The 21,774-nt window shown below is 40.3% G+C and overlaps 1 protein-coding gene and 1 long non-coding RNA gene across 3 annotated transcripts in view; one reads left to right on the forward strand and one right to left on the reverse strand.

Moving 5' to 3' along the window:
• LOC134295971 (uncharacterized) overlaps nt 1–21,774 on the reverse strand; it is a 49,927-nt gene that overhangs the window by 26,882 nt on the left and 1,271 nt on the right. For both annotated transcript variants that reach the window (XR_010002505.1, XR_010002504.1), the window contains exon 2: nt 18,404–18,465. This is a non-coding gene — a long non-coding RNA (uncharacterized LOC134295971). The remainder of the gene's footprint in view (nt 1–18,403; nt 18,466–21,774) is intronic.
• On the forward strand, nt 3,412–15,724 carry LOC100560507 (monoacylglycerol lipase ABHD6). Its single transcript, XM_016991692.2, has 9 exons — nt 3,412–4,025; nt 6,363–6,515; nt 8,336–8,492; nt 9,779–9,892; nt 10,506–10,638; nt 11,236–11,396; nt 12,260–12,314; nt 12,588–12,688; nt 15,522–15,724. The coding sequence occupies exons 2-9, from the start codon at nt 6,394–6,396 to the stop codon at nt 15,693–15,695; spliced, it is 1,017 nt and encodes a 338-aa protein (XP_016847181.1). The 5' UTR covers nt 3,412–4,025; nt 6,363–6,393; the 3' UTR covers nt 15,696–15,724.

Below are 21,774 nucleotides of genomic sequence, written 5' to 3' on the forward strand. Positions count from 1 at the left end.
CTTCATATATCATGTTCCTTATTTTATTTTTTTTACCAGAAGAACTGGTAATTTAGGTTGTTATCATGAGCGCCCACCATTTCATGTTTTCATTACTGTACCATTTCACAGTTGCAGAGTAACACACTTCCTGGGTGCCGCATACATGTAAATCTCTCTACACTTCTCAGCATAATAAATACGGATATAAATAAACTAATTACAATCCTCTAGTTATCAATGCCAAACCTTGTTTTGGAAATGTGACAATGTCTGGCAGTTTGAATACAACACAAACATCACAATTAGTTGTGTGTTCACATCCAAAAGGCAATCCAAGCTAATAGTACAGTGATTTCCAATCTTTTTTTGTCCAGGCCCCACTTAAGCATCTTTAAAATCCTGATTCCCCCTCCCCCCCCCCACACACACCTGTCATAGTATATAATTCTTATTATTTAAAAAGTAAACTCTTACTCACGTAGACCAGATGTTTTGGCCTTCAACTCCCAAAAATCGTAACAGCTGGTGAACTGGCTGGGATTTCTGGAGTTGTAGACCAAAACACCTGGGGATCCATAGGTTGAGAACCACTGACGTAGAGGAAGTCTTTTTTGTTAGCAATTCAATGGCACGTTTGGTATTCTTCTATCATAAAGAGACACAGGAAGTGCAGCTAGGTCCAAAACTACAGCTTGTGGGTTTTCTGACATTAAGGTCGACATCATTTGTTGATAGTTAATGACATTCTTTCTATGCTCATTGTCTACTCAAAAAGTCCTTTTCCCTAAAAAATTACATAAGTATTTTAATAGCCAGCAAGATATCAGGTAAAATTTGCAGGAATGGAAAATGTGAGATTTCTATGCTTGCTCCTGACAAATACTGGTTTTGCTAATGAAAACACTTGCACTTGATAAAGTTAAAAAATGAAACAGAACAACTATGACGTCGGCACTAATAGGCACAATTGATCTGCGTAACCTGCACTGAGTTCAGAATAACTTAAGTGTTAAGTGTTCAGGGTAACTTGATTTTATTGATTGTATAGGGGCTTTGGTGGCACAACAGGTTAAACCGCTGAGCTGCTGAACTTGCTGACTGGAATGTTGGTGGTTTGAATCCGCGGGATGGGGTTGAGCTCCTGCTGTGAGCCCCAGCTTCTGCCAACCTAGAAGTTCAAAAACATGTAAATGTGGGTAGCTCAGTAGGTACCGCCTCGGCGGGAAGGTAATGGCGCTCCATGCCAGAGTCGGAGATAAGCACCACTCCTCAGAGCCAAAAGGGGAAGCTCTTACCTTTATCTGTGTTATGGTTGTTTCCAGGCATTAAATGTTTGCCTTTGTGTTTGTTTATGCTGGAATCTGCCCTGAGTCCCCTCAGGGAGATAGGGTGGAATATAAATAAAGTTGTTATTATTATTATTATTATTATTATTATTATTATTATTATTATTATTATTATTATTTTATTGTATGACACAGCAAACAAGATAGACATGCTGGATTTCATATCACAAAATTATTATTATTATTATTATTATTATTATTATTATTTTATTATTATTATTATTATTATTATTATTAGAAACACAACAAGATGAGTCCACAGCAGACACTCTGCTGGTTGTTGTATTGGATCACACGTCGGACATTTCCCAGACGTCTAGGACTGTGTGATGTATCGGCGAATAATGCGTGCAGATCCCATTAGGGTGGCCTTCTGCAGCTGGCAGGTGGTAATTGTGTTTACCGATTGTGTTTCAGTGCAGGCCAAGGTCTTTAGGCACTGCACCCAGTGTACCAATCACCACTGGGACCACCTTGACTGGATATTTGGTGAGAATATGCAAGAATATTCTGTCACCTGACGTTACTTTTCTTGTGGTTGATAATCTTTTTTTAATTTAATTTTTTTCGTACAAAAATACTCAGTTACCTATGAAAGTAATAATTGTGCTTTGGATTTTTCCACTGATTCATATACAGAACAAAAAAAAATCATTTTAATCTGTTTTGTATAGCTTGTAATGTTAAAAGAACACCGAGAGGAGTGGGGTGTTTGGAATGAAAGTTGCCTCACTTTTCTGGGCAAATGCACTTTCTAGTTCCCTCTGTGATCTCTCCACTCCTCTTTATGAACGGGCTTTCCCCCTCTCCATTGTCACCGGCTGACTGCCCTGTATATTCTGATTTTAATTTTTTTAATGTGTATGTCACAATATATATTTATGTACTATATATGAGGCCTCTAGAATCATAAGAATTTTTTTAAAAAAACACTGTTAATAACTCATTCTCAAATTGCCCCCTTAAAATATAATTGCCCCCCCCATGGCGCATGTGTCCCACACTGGGAACCAGAATGTTAGCACATGTGTGAATATAGCTGGAGACACAAAGGAGTGGCTTTTAAAAGTATATTTCAGCCATATTTCCACCAATATAGGAATGTTTATCATCATCATCATCATCATAGGTGATCACTCGTCGCCAAGTATGGTTATCTTCTAAAGAGTCTTGGCGGTGGGTCTGTAGTGACTGTGATCCACATGGAGCCATATGGTCTTTTATACAACAAATAGAATCCATATCAGCACTAGGATAAAACTACGAAATCACAGTTACCTTGAACAACAACAATAATTTAAAAAGGGCAAAAGCAGGGAGTAATGACTATGTAGTAGCTGGAGGTCCTCTCCACCTGCTTCCAAGAAGTTGAATGGCTACAGCTCGGGAATAGAGAAGTGAAGTGGAGAAAATGATGCCCACAAGACCACATGGCATATCTATTTTATGTATGTTGTTGTTCTTTTTATACATGTAAATATAGTGCCAGAGACTTATCTCTTACTGGAATACTAAGGTATATCTAAAGGAACAGAGAAGAATCAATCACCTGAAGAAGGTGTTCCAAACACCGAAACAAGGAAAACTACCTGGGATACCTTGTTGTAACCTTGGTCACCGTGTAGAACTCTTCTCTGACACAACCACAACCTCAGATGTCACATATGGTCCTTCAAGATACCTATAAGTGACTTTTAAAATCTTCAATATATTGGGCTATTGTGTTTATGTAGAGGAGATTCATGTCTCCCATTTGAAATCTATATGAATACGAACATTTATTCAGGATAGAGATAAGTTGTAACTTTATATTGTGTTTATAAACAATAAACGTGTCATACGATAATACATTTGATCTTTCAAGGATAACAATATCATAATAACATAACAATAACATAATATTTTGTGTATCTTAGTTATAGATATCTGTGTTCCAAATATATTGTTGCCTACTGAGAGGGTGTAAAGCCACTAAGTGGGTTTTCATGGCCAACTGGGGATTTGAATCCTTGACTCCAAGAATCTTTGTTCAACACTCAAACAACTACACCACACACTGTCTTTGAAGTGTAATTTTAAGGCAGACAAACTATTGATCTCTCTATCCCCCCAAATAGCCATACCTATTAACTTTGGCCATTATAGATAAATGAAATTTTCACTTTTGTTTCTTGCAAAAAAATTGCAGACTACTTCTTTAGGACAAAATGGCCTTGAGCTTTAAAAAGAAATGTCAAATGTAGCAGTAAGCAAAACTGAAAGATTGCTATAATCTAAGGCCCCTTCTACACCGCTTTGTACTGGATTATATGGCAGTGTAGACTAATATAATCCAGTTCAAGCAGATAATGTGGAATATCTGATTTGATTACCTGGATTTTATGGCAGTGTTGAAGGGGTCTAACACAGGAATTAAGAGGATGTTCTTAAGCTAGGGGATCATAGAAGAATTTGTACACGTGTATAGTTTCTGGACTTGCTCTAGTGAGATGGCATTTCTCACACATGTTTGCAACAATCATCAGCTGTGATGAAACACCATAACCCCTATTACGGGAATAATCATTGATCAAACCGCAATCACAAAATCTAGTTAGTTCCTCTTAAAGGTGTTCCACCACACCTTCAGCACTTATAAGGTAATCAGTCATGCATATTGAGTCCACAGCATCCTTTGAACAGCAGCAATAGTTACAGGTAAGTAACTTTTGTTATCTCTGACAATGAAGCTCCACTTGAGTAAAGACAGTTGAATTGACATTATAAAAAAAAAGGAATAGAAATGTTAATACCAAGACTCTAACTCAATTTTAAGTTGCCTGGTAAAAGCTTGGAAACAAATATTAAGATAATTGAAAAAATTACATTACATGAACTTCATCAGGAAAAGATGAGATATGTGCACTGCTTCATGGATTACATCTGATCTATTTGCCTCCACCCAGGCAATGAAGCAGATCCCTTGCCAGAGCTGATGGGAGGGCAAATTTAAAAAGAAGGGAGTGGAACAATGTGTGAATTTGGGTAAAAGGTTTGGGGGGAAAAAGATTTTGTAAGAATTGGGGGAAAGAAGGAAGAAAACAAGGTAGAGAGTTGTATGAGGAAGAGGCAACCTACTCGTCTAAGTACTTGACCTTTGGGGCATTCATTTGAGGTTGGTGCCAAAAGTTCAGAATTAAAACAAGGCTTAAGAGGTGTGGGAAGAGAGGAGTGGCACTGCAATCATTATCATCATCGTGGAACAAACAAAAAGGTACAGGGATTCCCATTTTTATAAGCTTCCTTGCTAGACCTACAATTTAATCTTTCTGCAGCACTTCTTCTTAAACAGCTCTACAACCTGTTGATTCGGTAACACAGCTCACCCAAGAGGAAAAGCATCCTAGAAGAGAAAATGTGAGATGAGGATGTGCAACCATGGTTGTTGTTTATTTGTTCAGTCGCTTCCGACTCTTCGTGAACTCATGGATCAGCCCACACCAGAGCTCCCTGTCAGTCGTGGCCACCCCCCAGCTTCTTCAGGGACAAACCAGTCACTCCAAGGATACCATCCATCCATCTTGCCCTTGGTCAGCCCCTCTTCCCTTTTCCTTCCATTTCCCCTAGCATCATTATCTTCTCCAAGCTTTTCTGTCTTCTCATTATGTGGTCCACGTACTTCATCTTTGCCTCTGATATCCTTCCCTCCAGTGTGTAGTTGAGAATTGTTTCCTAGAGTATGGACTGGTTGGATCTTCTTGCGGTCCAAGGCACTCTCTGAATCTTCCTCCAACACCACAGTTCAAAAGCATCTATCTTCCTTTGCTCAGCCTTCCTTATGGTCCAGCTCTCGTATCCATAGGTTACTACGGGAAATACCATTGCTTTAACTATGTGGACCTTCATTGCCAGTGTGATGTCTCTACTTTTCACTATTCTATTGAGATTTGTCATTGCTCTCCTCCCAAGAATTAAATGTCTTCTGATTTCCTGGCTGCAGTCTGCGTCTGCAGTAATCTTTGTGCAGCTGTGGATTGAACCCCATATTTCCCCCTATAGATGGAAAAGCAGCTTGGGGATGGGTGAAGTGTCCTTCCAGTAGCCCACAGGGAAGCACAAGATGATTGGATGCTACTGAGAATTTTCATTTGCTATGGACTGTTTGGTCTGGTGATTCAGGCTTCCCGATGCAAATTTACAAACCGGCAACTTTCTACTTGTGGCATGTTTTTTTAATGTTGAGAGCTTTTTGTGACCTCCCCAACAGATGATGGTTAGGAAACAAGAATTTGTTACAAAACTTTGCATATAGGTGTGATAATAATTCACAGAGCCTGCAGTCTTGGCAGACAAAGGATGTATTAGTTTATATGTGATCTGCATTTCCAAAGAGTGGCATTCTTCTGTTTTTTCTCGACTCTGCCCCACTTTCTCTCCTCCAGTCAGTGATCAATACTACGTAGTTTTCCCAGGGCCCTTCCACACAGACATATAACCCAGAATATCAAGGCAGAAAATCCCACAATATCTTGCTTTGAACTGGGTTATCTGAGTCCACACTGCCATTTATTCCAGTTCAAAGCAGATAATGTGGGGTTTTATTCAGCTGTGTAGAAGGGGCCCCAGTCTACCCATATGTGATTCTATGCTTAGCTAAAATGGTGGTGAGCAAATTCTCCAAATTCTGTCTGTCAAGCCCTTCAATGTGATATCTCATTTTGTCAGCCTGGCTTTTTGTTTAGGGAAGTAAGGCAAAGGAATCGTGTACAGTATACTACAGATGTAATTCTCTAGCAGAGCATTTTTGCATTTTAAGCTCATTGGATTGATTGGAAAGAGAGCGAGAACAATGAAGTTTACAGATGAAACCAATAGTAACTTCTTTTCAAAGTATCCCTATATACTCTTCTACAAGTCTACTGTATGTATAAACCGAGGACTGGTTTGGGGGCTAAAGTTATTGATTTCGATATGACCATGTTTCATTACCTTTAATCTAGAGAATGTCTACTGTTTATTTATAGATTTATTTTTGTTTGTTATTCATTTCCATAGAGAGGCTCAAGAAATATACTAACTTGGCAGAATGGATCTCATTTTACTCAAAATATTTCTCATCAACCTGGTCACATGCTTCACTTTATTATTGATTAGTCTTCTCACTATATATTTCCTGTGGCCTTCAAAGCTGATGGAGATGACAAATTGGTGAGTGGTTAGCTAGGAGGGTTTAGTGTTGTAAAGAATGCTGGGGGAGTGCAGATTTTTTTTGTGTATCTTTTTGTATTGCGAGACAAGGATGTACATTCTCCAATCTTACCACTTCATTACACTGGGGCATTTTGCCCCTTTGCAGCACTTTGAGGACAGACCATTGATCCTGGAAGTGCTGAGAAAGCATCACAAGATGCTTCCTAGGCCACCATGCTTGGGTAAGTGTTTTTCGGGTGTTTTACTTAATATGTTCTGCTTCAGAACCTCTAGATCCTCCAGCATGACTCTATGGTTAACTTTTTCTAACCATGTTGGAGGACTTCTTTCTAGAGAGAATGCCTCTTCAGGAAACTCTAGGTCCTCCAATGTCATTCTATCATCAACTTCCTCCAGTCACAGTAGAAGATCGGGGGAGTTTTAGGGCCCTTCTACACAGGCCCTAAAATATGGAAGTTACCGGTTAAAAGGTGTGTGTGTGTGGGGGGGGGAGGGGTGGCTAAATAACACTACCAGTAAATTCACACTGATTTACAGCAACAGACAAAAAAGGCATTTAAAAGATTCGCTTATATCCCAGTTCTGGCTGGAAAATGTGCATAGTTGCATCACTGTATATCCCTGCAGTCATGCAAAACACATGATTTCCTTCCTTCCCCTGTGTAGACTGCTCCAGTGCACATGTGCTTTTAAAAAGCACAAATGGAAAGCAATTAGAACTCACTGAAACTCTTTATTTTACAGTTTATAATCTTAATCAGAGCTTGAATTAACAATTGGGAGAAGAGAGAGATCAGATGGAAGTTTTTTTAAAAAAAAATCCCTTCGTTATGCTCTGGATTTCATATGCGCACATGCAAATCGGCTTATATTTATATCAAGATATTCACATGTGTGCACATACAATTTAGCGCATAATAGAGATTTTTTTTTAAAAAAAAACTTCCACTGGATTTCTTCTGTCCACTCTCCATCTTGTTCTGATACAGAGGAAGCCTGTGAGGATGGCAGAGAACCCAATCCCAGAATTAACAGGTCTGTGTGGGGACCTGCAGTCAAGTCCCAGAATTTTTTGTCTTAGATTTAAAACGTGGGTTTAGGAGCTGATAGAACACCTCTCTAAGACCCAATCTACACTGCCATATAATCCAGTTTCTGAATCCAGATTATCTTCTTTGAACTGGATTATATAGTGGTGTAGATCCAGCCTGAGAATCTCTAGGTTCTTCAATGTGATTTTTTTTGTGCATTTACAGCAGAAGCTGACCATAGAGTTGTACTAGAAGACCTAGTGATTTCTACAGAGACCGTATTAATCAAATTGGAAAAATTAAACTCACAAAGGTGGAATGTTGGCTGCATTTAGGCTTTGAGCTGGATTACATTTGTCTCCACTGCCATGTAAATCACCTTGAGTCCCCTCAAGTGAGAAAGGCGGGATAGAAATGATGTAAATAAATAAATGTAATCCAGTTCAATGAAGATAATCTAGGACTGGATCCTGGGATATAGGGCAGTGTAGAAGGGGCCATAGATTCTCTAAGTGCCATTTGATGGACAGCTTCCAGTGAAGAACCCGAACATTCCTAGAGAAGTAGTGACTCAATTTTTAAAAAAACAGCCAACTGTACAGTTTTTAATGGTTGTTTTTTTAGCTTCGGAATTGGAACAAAGCAACAAAGGCTCAGCAAAATGCTGGCAAAGGGATTATGTAAATGGGAATTCAAACACTATCTTTTCCAAATTCTGAGGATGATAATGGCGCCATATGTTTATGCTCTTGTGTTCATGTATCTGGACATTCATTTTGTCTTTAGGTTCTTATCTCAGAAATATGGGTTAAAGAAGAACTATGTCAAGCATGAGGGTTACCAGTTCTGTTACTACTCCCAAGGAAAACCCGGTTTCGAGCCCTCCATCCTGTTGCTGCACGGCTTCTCGCTCAACAAGGACATGTGGCTAATGAGCATGCCAGTATGATTCCTTCTTTCTCTTACAACCTCATCACATTGGGGTTCAAATTGCCCCTTTTGCCTCTTTTGGATGGGGCTGGACGAGAGCCATTTAGATGATGCTGGCTTCGCCCTGTCCCCATTCCTCCTGAAGTGGAGGGGAAGTGTCATAAGATGCTTCCTCTGCCACCCGGAAGAGGAAAGTGTATTTTGGAGCTACACGGAGAGGAAAGTGTGTATCTATCTGTTGCAGCTACTCGCATTTTGTTGTCCTTTCCTCCATCTGATGGGGGAAAGGGTAACACCAACGCACCTTGTCCCGTCCCCACCATGTAATGGGGAAAGGAGCGAGGGTGCACAGGGCGCCACAAGGTGCCCCGCACACCTGTCCTTTCACCGGAGCCTGCTGCTAAAATGGCACGTGTGTAGAGGTCTTTAAAGTACCAGTCACTGCTGATTTGCAGACATTGTTTAACTGTGACATTTACTTGGTCTTCTCCTCCCCAGCTATATTTCCAGGGCTGAACACATTGTACTTAGCCTCATGCTAGTCCACTCTAAGGCCCCTTCTACATTGTCCTTTTATCTGTCCCAATATCCCAAAATCTGATCCCAGATTATCTGCTTTCAACTGGATTATATGAAGCCCCTTCTACATTGTCATTTAATCCAGATGATCAAAGCAGATAATCCACATTATCTGCTTTGAACTGGATTGAGTCACACTGCTATATAATCCAGTTCAAAGCATATAATCTGGATTTTATATGGCAGTGTAGAAGGCTCCTCTGAATCCAGATAATCTGCTTTGTACTACCGTGTTTCCCAGAAAATAAGACAGTGTCGTATATTAATTTTTGCTCCCAAAGATACGCTAGGTCATATTTTCAGGGAATGTCTTATTTTTCCATGAAGAAGAATTCACACTTATTGTTGAACAAAAAAAATGAAAATTTATTATGTGCTGTACAGTAGTTGTCATCACAAACCAGCATAACCAGACAAATTGAATCCTATCAAGATTTTTTTGTTACTACCATTATTTCCATGTACAACAATCTATGGTATGTACATTTACCGATTCTGCATGCTCTGGTGATCTGTTCGGCAGGCATGCTTCCAAAGAAAAACTTTGCTGGGTCTTACTTTCAGGGGAGGCCTTATAGTTATCAATTCAGCAAAACCTCTACTAGGTCTTATTTTCAGGGGATGTCTTATTTTCGGGAAAAGATAATTTTGGAAAATTATAACCACTTTGTTTCCAAAAATCCCAATTTGCAATGTTTCTGTGTGTTTTCTCCTCTTCAGTATTTTCCTAAGGGCACCCACTCGATCTTTGTGGACTTGCCCGGACATGGGGAAACGTCTTGTTTGCCAGGAGACCGTTACAAGGCAGTGGATCAAGCCAAAAGGTTACACCAGGTAAGTCCTTCATCTCAAACCCTGTTCAAGACTGAGATCGATTAGGTTACCATTCAATGGAGTGGGAAAGTGAAACGGCATGTTGTTGTATACTCCTGGAAATGGGTTTTTCTAGCAACAGGGTGTTTCTGGAAGCTATTCTGTGGTAAGAAGAGAAAATCTTGGGCCGGACATGTTGCAACCCTCCCCCCCCCCCCCCACACACACACTTTTCTCCATTTCATGTCACTTCGTTTTATGAAGGAGTGAGGATATGGCACACCATCTGCTGCCTTCTTCCCTCTCTGTCCTTCTCAGTTGCTTCAAAGCAAAAGGTCTCTTTGATACTACATAATTATGGTGTCATAATTCCTCTTTAATTGTCATGATTCTAGGCTATAAAATCATCATGTAGTTTGGAGAGATACTAGAGCTCCCTGGCTTCGAATTTTAAGTACCTCACAAATCTACAAATCCCTGGATTTTAGAGGATGAAGTAAAATTGTTAAAATTGTATCAAATGCAAAATGCATTTGTTAATGCAAAAGAGATTGATGAAAGCTTTTACAGAAAATTACTTTTTATAGCTACGAGATAGTGCAATGCATCTCTTCATTTGTATTCTGCATTTCAGTTTGTTGAGTGTACGGGTTTGTGCAGAACGCCTTTCCACCTAGTTGGCATCTCCATGGGCGGAATGATTGCTGGGGTTTATGCTGCTCTCTATCCATCAGACCTCTGTGCATTGTCCCTCCTTTGCCCAGCAGGTGAGTATCTTCAGTTCAGTTATTTCAAGGGACTCCTGGAACACTTTATTTCTAGGTGAAGGAGCCAAAATGTCTGGTGTAATCAATAGATCAGTGTTTCTCAAACTCGACTTCTCCAGGTGTTCTGGATTTCAACTCCCAAAAATCCCAGCCAGGTTACCAGCTGTTAGGAATCGTGGGAGCTGAAGTCTAACACATTTGGAGAAGAATTTGGGAAACATTGTTCTAGATTGGGCATGGGCAAACTTCAGTCCTCCAGGTGTTTTGGACTTCAACTCCCACAATTCCTAACAGCCTACTGGCTGTTAGGAATTGTGGGAGTTGGTCCAAAACACTTGGGAGGGCCGAAGTTTGCCCATACCTGCTCTAGATTATACTCCTGTAGTCAAAGGAAATTGGCATGGCAAAGGTGAGACTCAGGAGGGAGATTAAAGAGAGCAGTTCACTAAAAGAGAACCTGGCTGCAATAATTTCCCCTGAAGCACCCTATTTCCAGAACATACAGAATATTTCCCTCCCTCAGTTGGGTACAAATCTAAACATTGTGATTGTGTGTATTTACTTGTCCTCAGCTCCTTTTCATTTTTCTCTTTTTAGGTGTGAAGTATCCAGAAGATAATGTGTTCATGAAGCACTTGAAGGAGTTGAATAAAAACCACAAACTTGATTGCGATAATCCTTTGGTACCTTTGGATGTAAAGGGAGTAAGACACCTTTTCAAAACTGGCATGTTCAGGTCTATGTTCATACCCTATCAGGTAAAAATCAAGAATGTAAAGATTATCATGCTGCTCTTTGTTGGATTGTGGATTTATTTTTAAAATTCATAAGGCATCTAACCCAATTACAGTTCAAGGTAAGCAGGCTGGTCTTTAGATTAAGAGTGGGCAAATCTGGCACTCTAGTTGATGTAGGAGACTGCAACTCCCATCAACTCTAACAGAGCCCCTGGTGGCACAGTGGCAAGCCTTGTGCCAGAAGGACTGCTGACAGACAAGACACATGGTGACTGCCCCAATCTGATCCTCCTCTCCCGATCCTCAGGCTGTTCTCTTGTCATTATGCTGGGTGGGAAGAGGTTGAGACAGGCAGCGGCTGAGAGTGCTCCAGAGAGCTCTCAGCCGCCGCATGCCTTCCTCGAGCCATCCTCCTGGCATAAGGTTGAGCCACTCATACCATTCTAATCTGGGAGGAGTGCAAGACACATGGTGGCTGAAAGTGCCAAGGAGAGTTTTCAGCTGCCGCATGCCTTCCTCGAGCTGTCCTCCTGGCAGTGGCTGAGAACGCTTCAGAGGGCTCTTAGCTGTTATATACCTTCCTCCTCCATCTTTTTGGCAGAGGGACATGGCAGGCTGCCATGTCCTTCTGCCAAGAGGACAGGGAAAACGAGGCAGCCTGAGATAATCACTCAGGGGGCCACATCTGGCCCCAGGGCCTTGGTTTTCCCATGCCTGCCCTAGGGCCTGGTAGCCACCTAGGAGGCAAGGGGCGAAGCTGCATCAGCGGAGGGCTACACTTCACTTGATTTCATCTAGGATTTTGACCACTGATGTCAAATAAGAACCCTACATATGAATTGCCCAATCTTAGCTGACCATGATGCACACTTTTTCCTTCCTAGATTTTGAAAGGACTAGTCAAACTGCGAGAATACGACAACCAATTTTACTCAAAATGTAAGTACAACAATTGGAGTGATGTGAGAATGCAGACACAAAGTTGTGTTCTCTTAGTTCCAAACAAAATTATGGTTTTTTTAAAATTCACGTCCTCTCCCCCTCTCCCATTTTTGTGGGGCGCTTATGTTTTTTATTTTGTGGTGTTGGTCCAGATAAGCTCAGGGAAAAATTGAGAAAGGGAAAAGGAAAATGTGAGAGATCTTATGGGACTACTTTGAATGAAATTTTATGTAAGCCTTTTTGATAATAAATCTACTTTTTATTGCAAAGGTTTTATAGACTTGGCCCAAGATGACAACTTGTACTGCCTTCATGACCACATAAACAAGATCACAACTCCAATGCAGGTTATCTGGGGAAAGGATGACATTGTAAGTTATTTAAAGCTGTAGTACATCTTAGTTGTGAGACTGATATACAGGAAAAACGTCTATATATCAGGGAAATATTTGGTTCAATTGGCAATTCCTTTCTTAAAGGAGTGTTGGGGTCTAAAAGAGTGACATTGAACAGAGGGCTTTATTCTATTTTGTACTTACAATCACACACACCACATTCTTTTATTTTTATCAACTTTGTAATGACAGGAATAACCAGGACTGCTAAGAGTAGATTCCAAATTTGGGAGAGGGGTGAGAGAGAATTCAGAGAGCTCCCACACTGGTTCAGCAACACCAGATTTGTGTGGTGGGTGAAGAACATGGTTGATGACCACAGGTCATCCATGAAGTTGCCTCCAGCCTGCTGTCCCAGACTGCTGCATGGAGAAGGATCTGAGGAATGAACTCTTCTCTTGCTCTCTCTCTGACCCCAAGGATCCACTTCCCCACTCGACCTCCAAAATGAGCATATTTGCAACATTTCTATAATAGGGTGGTGGGATGAGTCAATAACTGTGGTAGTGGAGGTGGAGATAAGGAAGGATCTCCTGAGCAATCTTGAGTCAGACTCAGTTGGGATCCTTTCACACAGCCATATAATCCAGAATATCAAGACAGATAATTCACAATATCTGCTTTGAACTAGGTTATCTGAGTCCACACTGCCATATAATCCAGTTCAATATGGATTTTATAGAGTTGTGTAGAAGGGGCCTTGGATGCAGGAGGACACTTTGCTCTCAGAGCCAGGCCATTTCCCTTGACAGCTGGGAAAGATACTCCCGAGGAACCTAACTTCTTTTTCTGGCCTAACCAGAAGCAATTTTGAACCTTTGCCAGCTAAAAATCTTTATGCAGGATTTACAAGTTTCTATGTCAATATTATTTTTTTTTAAAGTCAACCATTTTTACAATTGACAAATAATGAAATTGCCCAAAAAAGACATTGGTCCCTTCTACACTGCCATATAACCCAGATTATCAAAGCAGATAATCTACATTATCTGCTTTGAACTGGATTATGAGTCTACACTGCCATATAATCCACTTCAAAGAAGATGATCTGGATTATATGGCAGTGTAAAAGAGGTCATAGCTGGACTTCAGTAATTTATATCTCCATCTTCTTCCCCGCAATCATCAAACCTGAAACTTCCTCAAAAGGAACAAGTTGAAAAGGCATTTTAATATACAAAATCATATAGGGTGCGCATTAATTGTTTGCAAAATCTGTACATGGCATAAGTTTGAAAAGTTATTTTTCAGTTTCAGCAGCCATGCTGACTGCAAAAATCTGGGAAAAGTCATCTAAATAGAAGCATTTTCCAAGCTCTCACATAGATCTTCATATTCTGGAGTGGTTCCACATGGTCAGCTTCATGGTCATTAAGCAGAAAGTATTATGGAGTTGGTTCCTATGAATATAGTGACTGGCGTCATATTGGTGGATTTTGATGATCAAACTCAGGCCACTTGGGGTTAATGTGGAAGTCTTTACAGGCGTTGAGGTAGTCTGGATTCATTATAGGTGAATTTGCTACATCCCTTTATCCAGAATTCTGAAACCCCAAATGCTACAAAATCATCCACATGGGTGGCTGTGGCTGGATCTACACTGCCCTATATCCCAGGACCTGATCCCAGATTATCTGCTTTGAACTAGATTATATGAGGCTGGATCTACACTTCTCCGTAGTTGTTTGATGCTCCCTGCTGTCCATTGACCAGGAAATGGACGGGTTTGTGGGGATACTGCCACTGTACATCTTGTAGCAACATCTCCCAATACAGGTTCAGGGCCACACTTATGTCAGTTTTGTTGATTTAATGGGTCTATGTTGGTTGAAACTAATAATCATATGGAGGCTAATGCCATCTGGACAGACACATTATAAAATTCCACAGATACTTTGGGATAAAAAAAGTTTTTTAAAAAAAAAATACATGGCCACCAAGTACTGATATCATAGAATCATAGAATCATAGAATAGTAGAGTTGGAAGAGACCTCATGGGCCATCCAGTCCAACCCCCTGCCAAGAAGCAGGAAATCGCATTCAAAGCACCCCCGACAGATGGCCATCCAGCCTCTGCTTAAAAGCGTCCAAGGAAGGAGCCTCCACCACAGCCCGGGGGAGAGAGTTCCACTGTCGAACAGCTCTCACAGTGAGGAAGTTCTTCCTGATGTTCAGGTGGAATCTCCTTTCCTGTAGTTTGAAGCCATTGTCCCATGTCCTAGTCTGCAGGGCAGCAGAAAACAAGCTTGCTCCCTCCTCCCTATGACTTCCCTTCACGTATTTGTACATGGCTATCATGTCTCCTCTCAGCCTTCTCTTATGCAGGCTAAACATGCCCAGTTCTTTAAGCCGCTCTTCATAGGGCTTGTTCTCCAGACCCTTAATCATTATAGTTGCCCTCCTCTGGACGCTTTCCAGCTTGTCAACATCTCCCTTCAACTGTGGTGCCCAGAATTGGACGCAGTATTCCAGGTGTGGTCTGACCAAGGCAGAATAGAGGGGGAGCATGACTTCCCTGGATCTAGACACTATACCCCTATTGATGCAGGCCAGAATCCCGTTGGCTTTTTTAGCTGCTGCATCACATTGTTGGCTCATGTTTAACTTGTTGTCCACGAGGACTCCAAGGTCTTTTTCGCACACACTGCTGTCAAGCCAGGCGTCCCCCATTCTGTATCTTTGATTTTCATTTTTTCTGCCGAAATGAAGTATCTTGCATTTGTCCCTGTTGAACTTCATTTTGTTAGTTTTGGCCCATCTCTCTAGTCTGTCATTGAAATATCCTGTATTTCAATTCTTGTTCTTCAGATATTGGATCCGTCTGGGGCAGAAATTTTAGCCAGAGCTATTCCTGGTACGCAAGTGCACTTATTGGATAACTGTGGACATTTCATATTATCTGATTTGCCCAAAATACCCATAGACCTTATCATGGACTTCCACACTTCAGTTTGGTTCACAATGGATAAGAAATTGGTATAACTCAAGAATCAAACATTTCATGTATCAAATGATCTAAAGGGAATAAACACTGAAATGTCACTGTGATTGTGTTAGATCGATTGTGTATAACAGTGGTTCTCAACTTTTTTTTGACCAGGGGCCACTTTGACCAGGGACTACTCTCCAACATTAGTACCAAAAGGGTTACAAATCAGTTTTTGGTCAACTTTAGATTTGGTTTGGTTGTTTGGGGTGCTATACCTTTACAAAGCTATTAGCTTTCTCTGCCAAAAAGTGCCGGTGCTTCACCAAACTCAAAATTCCCTAGCATTGAGTCATGACAGATAAAGTGGTATCAAACTCCATTAATTCTACAGTGAGGATGCACTCCAAGTCAAGCTGATAACTAATTACTCTTCTAGTGAGATTGTCCCAAGCACTCATTTATTTCTAATGGTTTCAAACAACAGATACTTAATTACCTACATAGTGTTCTTAGTAGATAAGCGAAAAGCACACCATGACTGGTAAAAAGGACCTTCTCTCACAAGCAGTTAACAACCAAAGGCCCCTCCGGGTGAAAATGCTGTTGCTTGATGGCAGAAAGGGAGTAGAGAAAACACAGCAAAACACAGGAAAATCGTAATAGCTATGAATGTAAAATCTACACTTTTAATAGTATTAAGACCACTTAAAACAAATCAAATTAACACAAACTCCTGCCTCTCTTCATTTCATGGGGTGTCGTATCTGCGGCTGAGGTTGCTCCTCTTTGAGGTCTTTAAGGCCCCTTCTACACTATCCTATATACCAGGATCTGATCCAAGATTATCTGTTTTGAACTGTGCTATATGAGTCTACACTGCCAGATAATCTGGGATAATCAGATAATCTGGGATCAGATCCTGGGATATAGGGCAGTGTAGATCCAGCCTAAGAGAAAACTCAGGGTTTGGTAAGGAAGGGTTAGATCAGTGGTTCTCAACCTGTGAGTCCCCAGGTGTTTTGGCATACAACTCCCAGAAATCCCAGAGAGTTTACCAGCTGTTAGGATTTCTGGGAGTTGAAGGCCAAAACATCTGGGGACCCACAGGTTGAGAACCACTGGATTAGATAAAGGGGATTGGATTCCCAGAGAGGAAAGGGGACAGCAAGAGGAGGATGGGCTAGCATTAGGGGAGAGGGAAGCGGAGAGAGTCAACCAGCAGCCAGGAAGAGGGCAAGCGAGCAAAGGAAAGCTGGAATGACTCACACCTGGAGTGAGGCAGACCAAGTGAACCAGTATGGGTTCTTTCACGTAAATTTAGATTGCTAGTCTAGCAAAACCACTTTTCGTGTTCTAAACATTTCTATGACTTCTCGCTTGTGTGGATTGTTTGATGGGAAAACAGATGTCCACTTTTAGTGAAGCTTCTTTCACATTCCATGAATTTTTATGGCTTTTCCCTTGTGGGTCCTTTAACGGGAACACAGAAGGTCATTTGAACTGAAACTCTTTCCACATTCTATGCATTTATAGGGCTTCTCACTGTGTGGGTCCTTTGATGGGAATACAGATATCCACTCTTGAGAGAAGCTCTTTCCACATTCTATGCATTTATAGGGCTTCTCCCCTGTGTGGGTGCTCTGATGGGAATACAGATATCCACTCTTGAGAGAAGCTCTTTCCACATTGTATATATCCATATGGCTTCTCCCCTGCATGGGTCCTTTGATGATAGTGCAGATGTTCACTCTGAGAGAAGCCCCTTCCATATTCTATACATTTATATGGCTTCTCACCTGTGTCAGTGGAAAGAGGAGGAAATGGGGAAAGCAATGCATTTTGGGGCCACAATTGCAGCCAGGGCTGCTATCAGATTTCCCTCTTCATCAAAATAATAAAAAATAGTCACTTTCTCTCTCCCCCCTCCCCGTCTCAATGATTAGAGACATTATTTGGCATAAATGTTGATCAGCTCCCAAGTTGGGAGCACCTGATTCTGAAGAAATGGGTGGGACACCTCATTATTTCTAACACATACAAAACTCAGCATAATTTTATACTCTCCCCTTTCATTGGGGCTGGTCCCTCCCTTCACAGAAAGTTACAAATCTTTGTAGACGCCTGAACTAACTCCCTAAAACAACGAGCCTTTCTTTCTTATGCCAAATATATTTTTATTAAAGTTACAATCCAGCATATATGCATGTCTACTGATAGACAAGTAAGGAGTCTTATCGAAGTTATAGCCAAGGAAGCATTTATATTAATAAAGTAAGGCATACATGTCTGTGAAGTGCAACATACTTCAAAAGTATAGCAAGGACAGTATATTTTCAAGATTCATAACTACTGGTGAAGAGCAATCCTGTCATATCTAAAAATTAGAGACTTTATTTGTAAAGGCTTTTCAACTTTTTCTAACAAGGCTATACAAGTATGAAAAAATATATATCAATCATCTCCTAAAAGATACCTTTGATGTAGATCAAAGGTAAAGGTAAAGGTTTTCCCTGAAATTAAGTCTAGTCATGTCTGACTCTGGGGGTTGGTACTCATCCCCATTTCTAACTCTAAGAGCCGGAGTTATCAGTAGACACCTCCAAGGTCATGTGGCCGGCATCACTGCATGGAGCATCGTTACCTTCCTACCGGAGCGGTACCTATTGATCTACTCAAATTTGCATGTTTTTGAACTGCTAGGTTGGCAGAAGTTGGGTCTAGAGCAGGAGCTCACCTTGCTCCCCGGATCTGAACCACCTACCTTTTGGTCAGCAAGTTCAGCAGCTCAGCTGTGCCACCGGGGGCTCCTACATCAAAGCCTTCCTAAAAATAGCAAGGTTTTTTGTTAGATTTGTTTTCAAATTGTAAAAGCAATAATTTTCATTTGCAATATAACATATCACTCTATTTAAAAGCAGCACAATATACTGCGTATACCTCTCTTTCACCCATACTGTCATGGCCAGCACTTTGGCTGGTCTGGCTCAGCTGCCGCTGGGAGGCAGGTCTCCAGCAGAGGAAGACTCTTACCAGTATTGCAGCAAGTTTGGAAAGGGTTCATCTGGCCTCCTTTCTCAAGGAAACCTGAGACGGTTTGCTGAAATGGGCAGCAGCTGAGACTTCATGGTAAATAGGGATCTGGAAGGGATAGCTCTTTGGTAGCAGAGCATCAACATTTCCCATAAGAATGTGGATGTTCTTCTGACCAAAATGGTAAATTCTCACTAGATACAGAATAAGTAACATTAAACTAACAAACAAACAAAGAAACACACCTATTAGTCTCTCTTTAAAAAGAGTTTAAGACATTTAATGACACTCATCACAACAGTACAATAGCAATTCCTGAATTTTTTCAAATGTTTGAAATTACTGGCCTTTCACAAACAATGTATAGTTTCAGTGTATAGTTTCTAAGGATAGTATATCTTACAAGAAACACGGTACTTGTAGAATTTGACCATGATATACATCTGTGGCAAAGAATATAAACATGTATGGAAGATAAGAGAATTATCTCATATTATTAGAAGAGACCACAAGGGCCATCCAATCCAATCCCATTCTGCCATGCAAGGAGCATGCAAAGAACACATAATCAAGGCATCCCTGGCAGATGGCCATCCAGACTCTGTTTAAAAATCTCCAGAGAAGGAGACGCCACTAAACGCCCCTGGTGGCCACAGCTGAATAAAATCCCACATTTTCTGCTTTGAACTGGAATATATAGCAGTATAGACTAAGATAACCTAATATGTTCAAAGCACATATTGTGGGACTTTCTGCCTTGATATTCTGTGTTATATGGATGTGTGGAAGGGCCCTGGGGAAGTAAATTTCACCATCAAATAGTTCTTATTGTCAAAGGCCCCTTCTACACTGTCATATACAATCCAGATAGATTATCTGCTTTGAACTGGCTTATATGGCAGTGAAAACTCAAATAATCCAATTGAAGTATGATAATGTGGATTATCTGCTTTGATAATCTGGATTATATGGCAGTGGAGAAGGGGCCTTAATGTTTAGGTGGAATCTCCTTTTAACAACCATTCTTGCTAATCTAATTTTAAGAAGTTCATGGACACTGAATTTGTGAAGAACAGCCATCCTTACAGGAATCTCAGTCATATTTTATTTGGTCTATCTGCTTGAGAAATGAATTGTGTTTATTGCTTGTTAAACCATGAACACCATCTCAAAATAGAAAGGAGAAAAGAAAGCCTGCAGTTGATTAAAGGAAAAATTCAGGTTATCTTTTAGCAATAAATGGCACTTTCCTATGAATAATGTGGGCATTTCAACATACTATGAACCAGAATTATGGACTATTATCTGTATAAATGTCTCAAGAGCACCTCTCAGTGGAGATGCTCTGAAAAGGCCTGGAACTTGTTGCTTAAATATGAGGTATGTGCGATAGATAAAAATGTTTCAAAAGTCATTATAAAATTTTGTTTCCAAAGTGTTTCTAAAGTATGGTTAGTGAAAATGCTGTTACTATAACAAGAATAATGAAATATTGTTACTTTTTCGTTATAGTAATGAGCTTAATAATTACTATAATTGGGGAAACTTCAGGGGCTCCTTTCTCCCTCATTTTATAGCTATTGGGGTGAAACTTCCTACAGTGGTAGAACACATTTACCACTGGCCCATCAAGTTTCAGAACATTTCACTTATCCATGGATTTTTGGGGAATTTTCAAAGTTTTTATGAACAACATTTGAAAAAAACTACAAGAGCTATCTCCTTAAATGTTCTATACAATGACACAAGATAACAGGAGATCCTTCCCCCTGTGATTGTTTGTAGAAATAAATAAATAGGTAAATAAAAGCTTTATCCCAGTCTTTAAATCAAGATAAACTCTGCTGTGTAATAAGATTGTTACTTAGGCTTGAATGTAACAATAACAATATCTTTATTCAGGTTCAAAACACACACAGGGCAACAGTACAGTAGAGTCGCACTTATCCAAGCTAAACGGGCCGGCAGAACCTTGGATAAGCAAATATCTTGGATAATAAGAAGGGATTAAGGAAAAGCCTATTAAACATCAAATTAGGTTATGATTTTACAAATTAAGCACCAAAACATCATGTCATACAACAAATTTGACAGAAAAAGTAGTTCAATATGCAGTAATGTTATGTCGTAATTACTGTATTTACGAATTTAGCACCAAAATATCACGATATATTGAAAACATTGACTACAAAAATGCTTTGGATAATCCAGAACCTTGAATAAGGTTCTTATTCTTGGATAAGCGAGTCTTGGATAAGTGAGTCTCTACTGTATATAACAGTCCTTTTAAATATGCCTCATTCCTTCTTTAAATAATTAATCTTAGGAGAGCATGACAGCCATTTTATTCCTGACCAAATTCCTGTCAGCTACTTTCTTCCTCTCCAGAATAGAAGTGTCAGTTGGAAAACCGTTGGTCTCCGTGCTATGCTAGATGCAGCAGCCAATCAGAATCCTGGCTGGCTCAGCCAATCAGAATCCTGGCTTGCTCAGCCAATCAGCTATCACCAACATCAAGTCCTTTCCAGTTAACTCATCTTCTAATATGGAGTCTCTTTTATAATCCTTCACAACTCCAACTTTCAGAAATATTTATACATCTACTGTTTTTAGGGATTTTTTAAAAGTTTTGACAAAAACGTTTTTAAGCCACAACAGCTATCTCACTGACTGTCTCTCATATGAACCAATAGAAACCAATATTAACCAATTCTACATGTTCATAGAATCTTAGAGTTGGAAGGGACCCCCAAGGGCCATCTAGTCCTACCATTTTCTTCCAGGCAGAAGGGGACCATCAAAACTCTCTTAACAGGTGGCCTCTAAATTGACTAATATGCTTCTCCTATTGAGTTGGAAGGGACCTCCAAGGGTCATCCATTTAGGGCAGTGGTTCCCAACCTTTTTTGACCTCTTTGACCAGGGACCACTCTCCAACATTAGTACCAAAAGGGCTATGAATCAGTTTTTGGTCAACTTTAGATTTGGTTTGGTTATTTGGGGTGCTGATTCAGAAAATTGCGGAAAGGAGTGGAAACAAAATAAAATAAAATAAAATAAATAAGGAGGAAGGTGGTTTGTGGACTGGATTTTCATTTGTGT

This window comes from Anolis carolinensis, chromosome 2 (genome assembly GCF_035594765.1).
Source record: "Anolis carolinensis isolate JA03-04 chromosome 2, rAnoCar3.1.pri, whole genome shotgun sequence".
In the NCBI taxonomy this organism is placed as follows: Eukaryota; Metazoa; Chordata; class Lepidosauria; order Squamata; family Dactyloidae; genus Anolis; species Anolis carolinensis.

Bases quoted from the DNA above. Each gene is read 5' to 3' on its own strand.
- LOC100560507 (XM_016991692.2), top strand. From the start codon at position 6,394: ATGGATCTCATTTTACTCAAAATATTTCTCATCAACCTGGTCACATGC. The intron at 9,893-10,505 runs GTAAGTCCTTCA...TCTGCATTTCAG, and splicing joins AAGCCAAAAGGTTACACCAG to TTTGTTGAGTGTACGGGTTT. The intron at 12,689-15,521 runs GTAAGTTATTTA...CTTGTTCTTCAG, and splicing joins TCTGGGGAAAGGATGACATT to ATATTGGATCCGTCTGGGGC.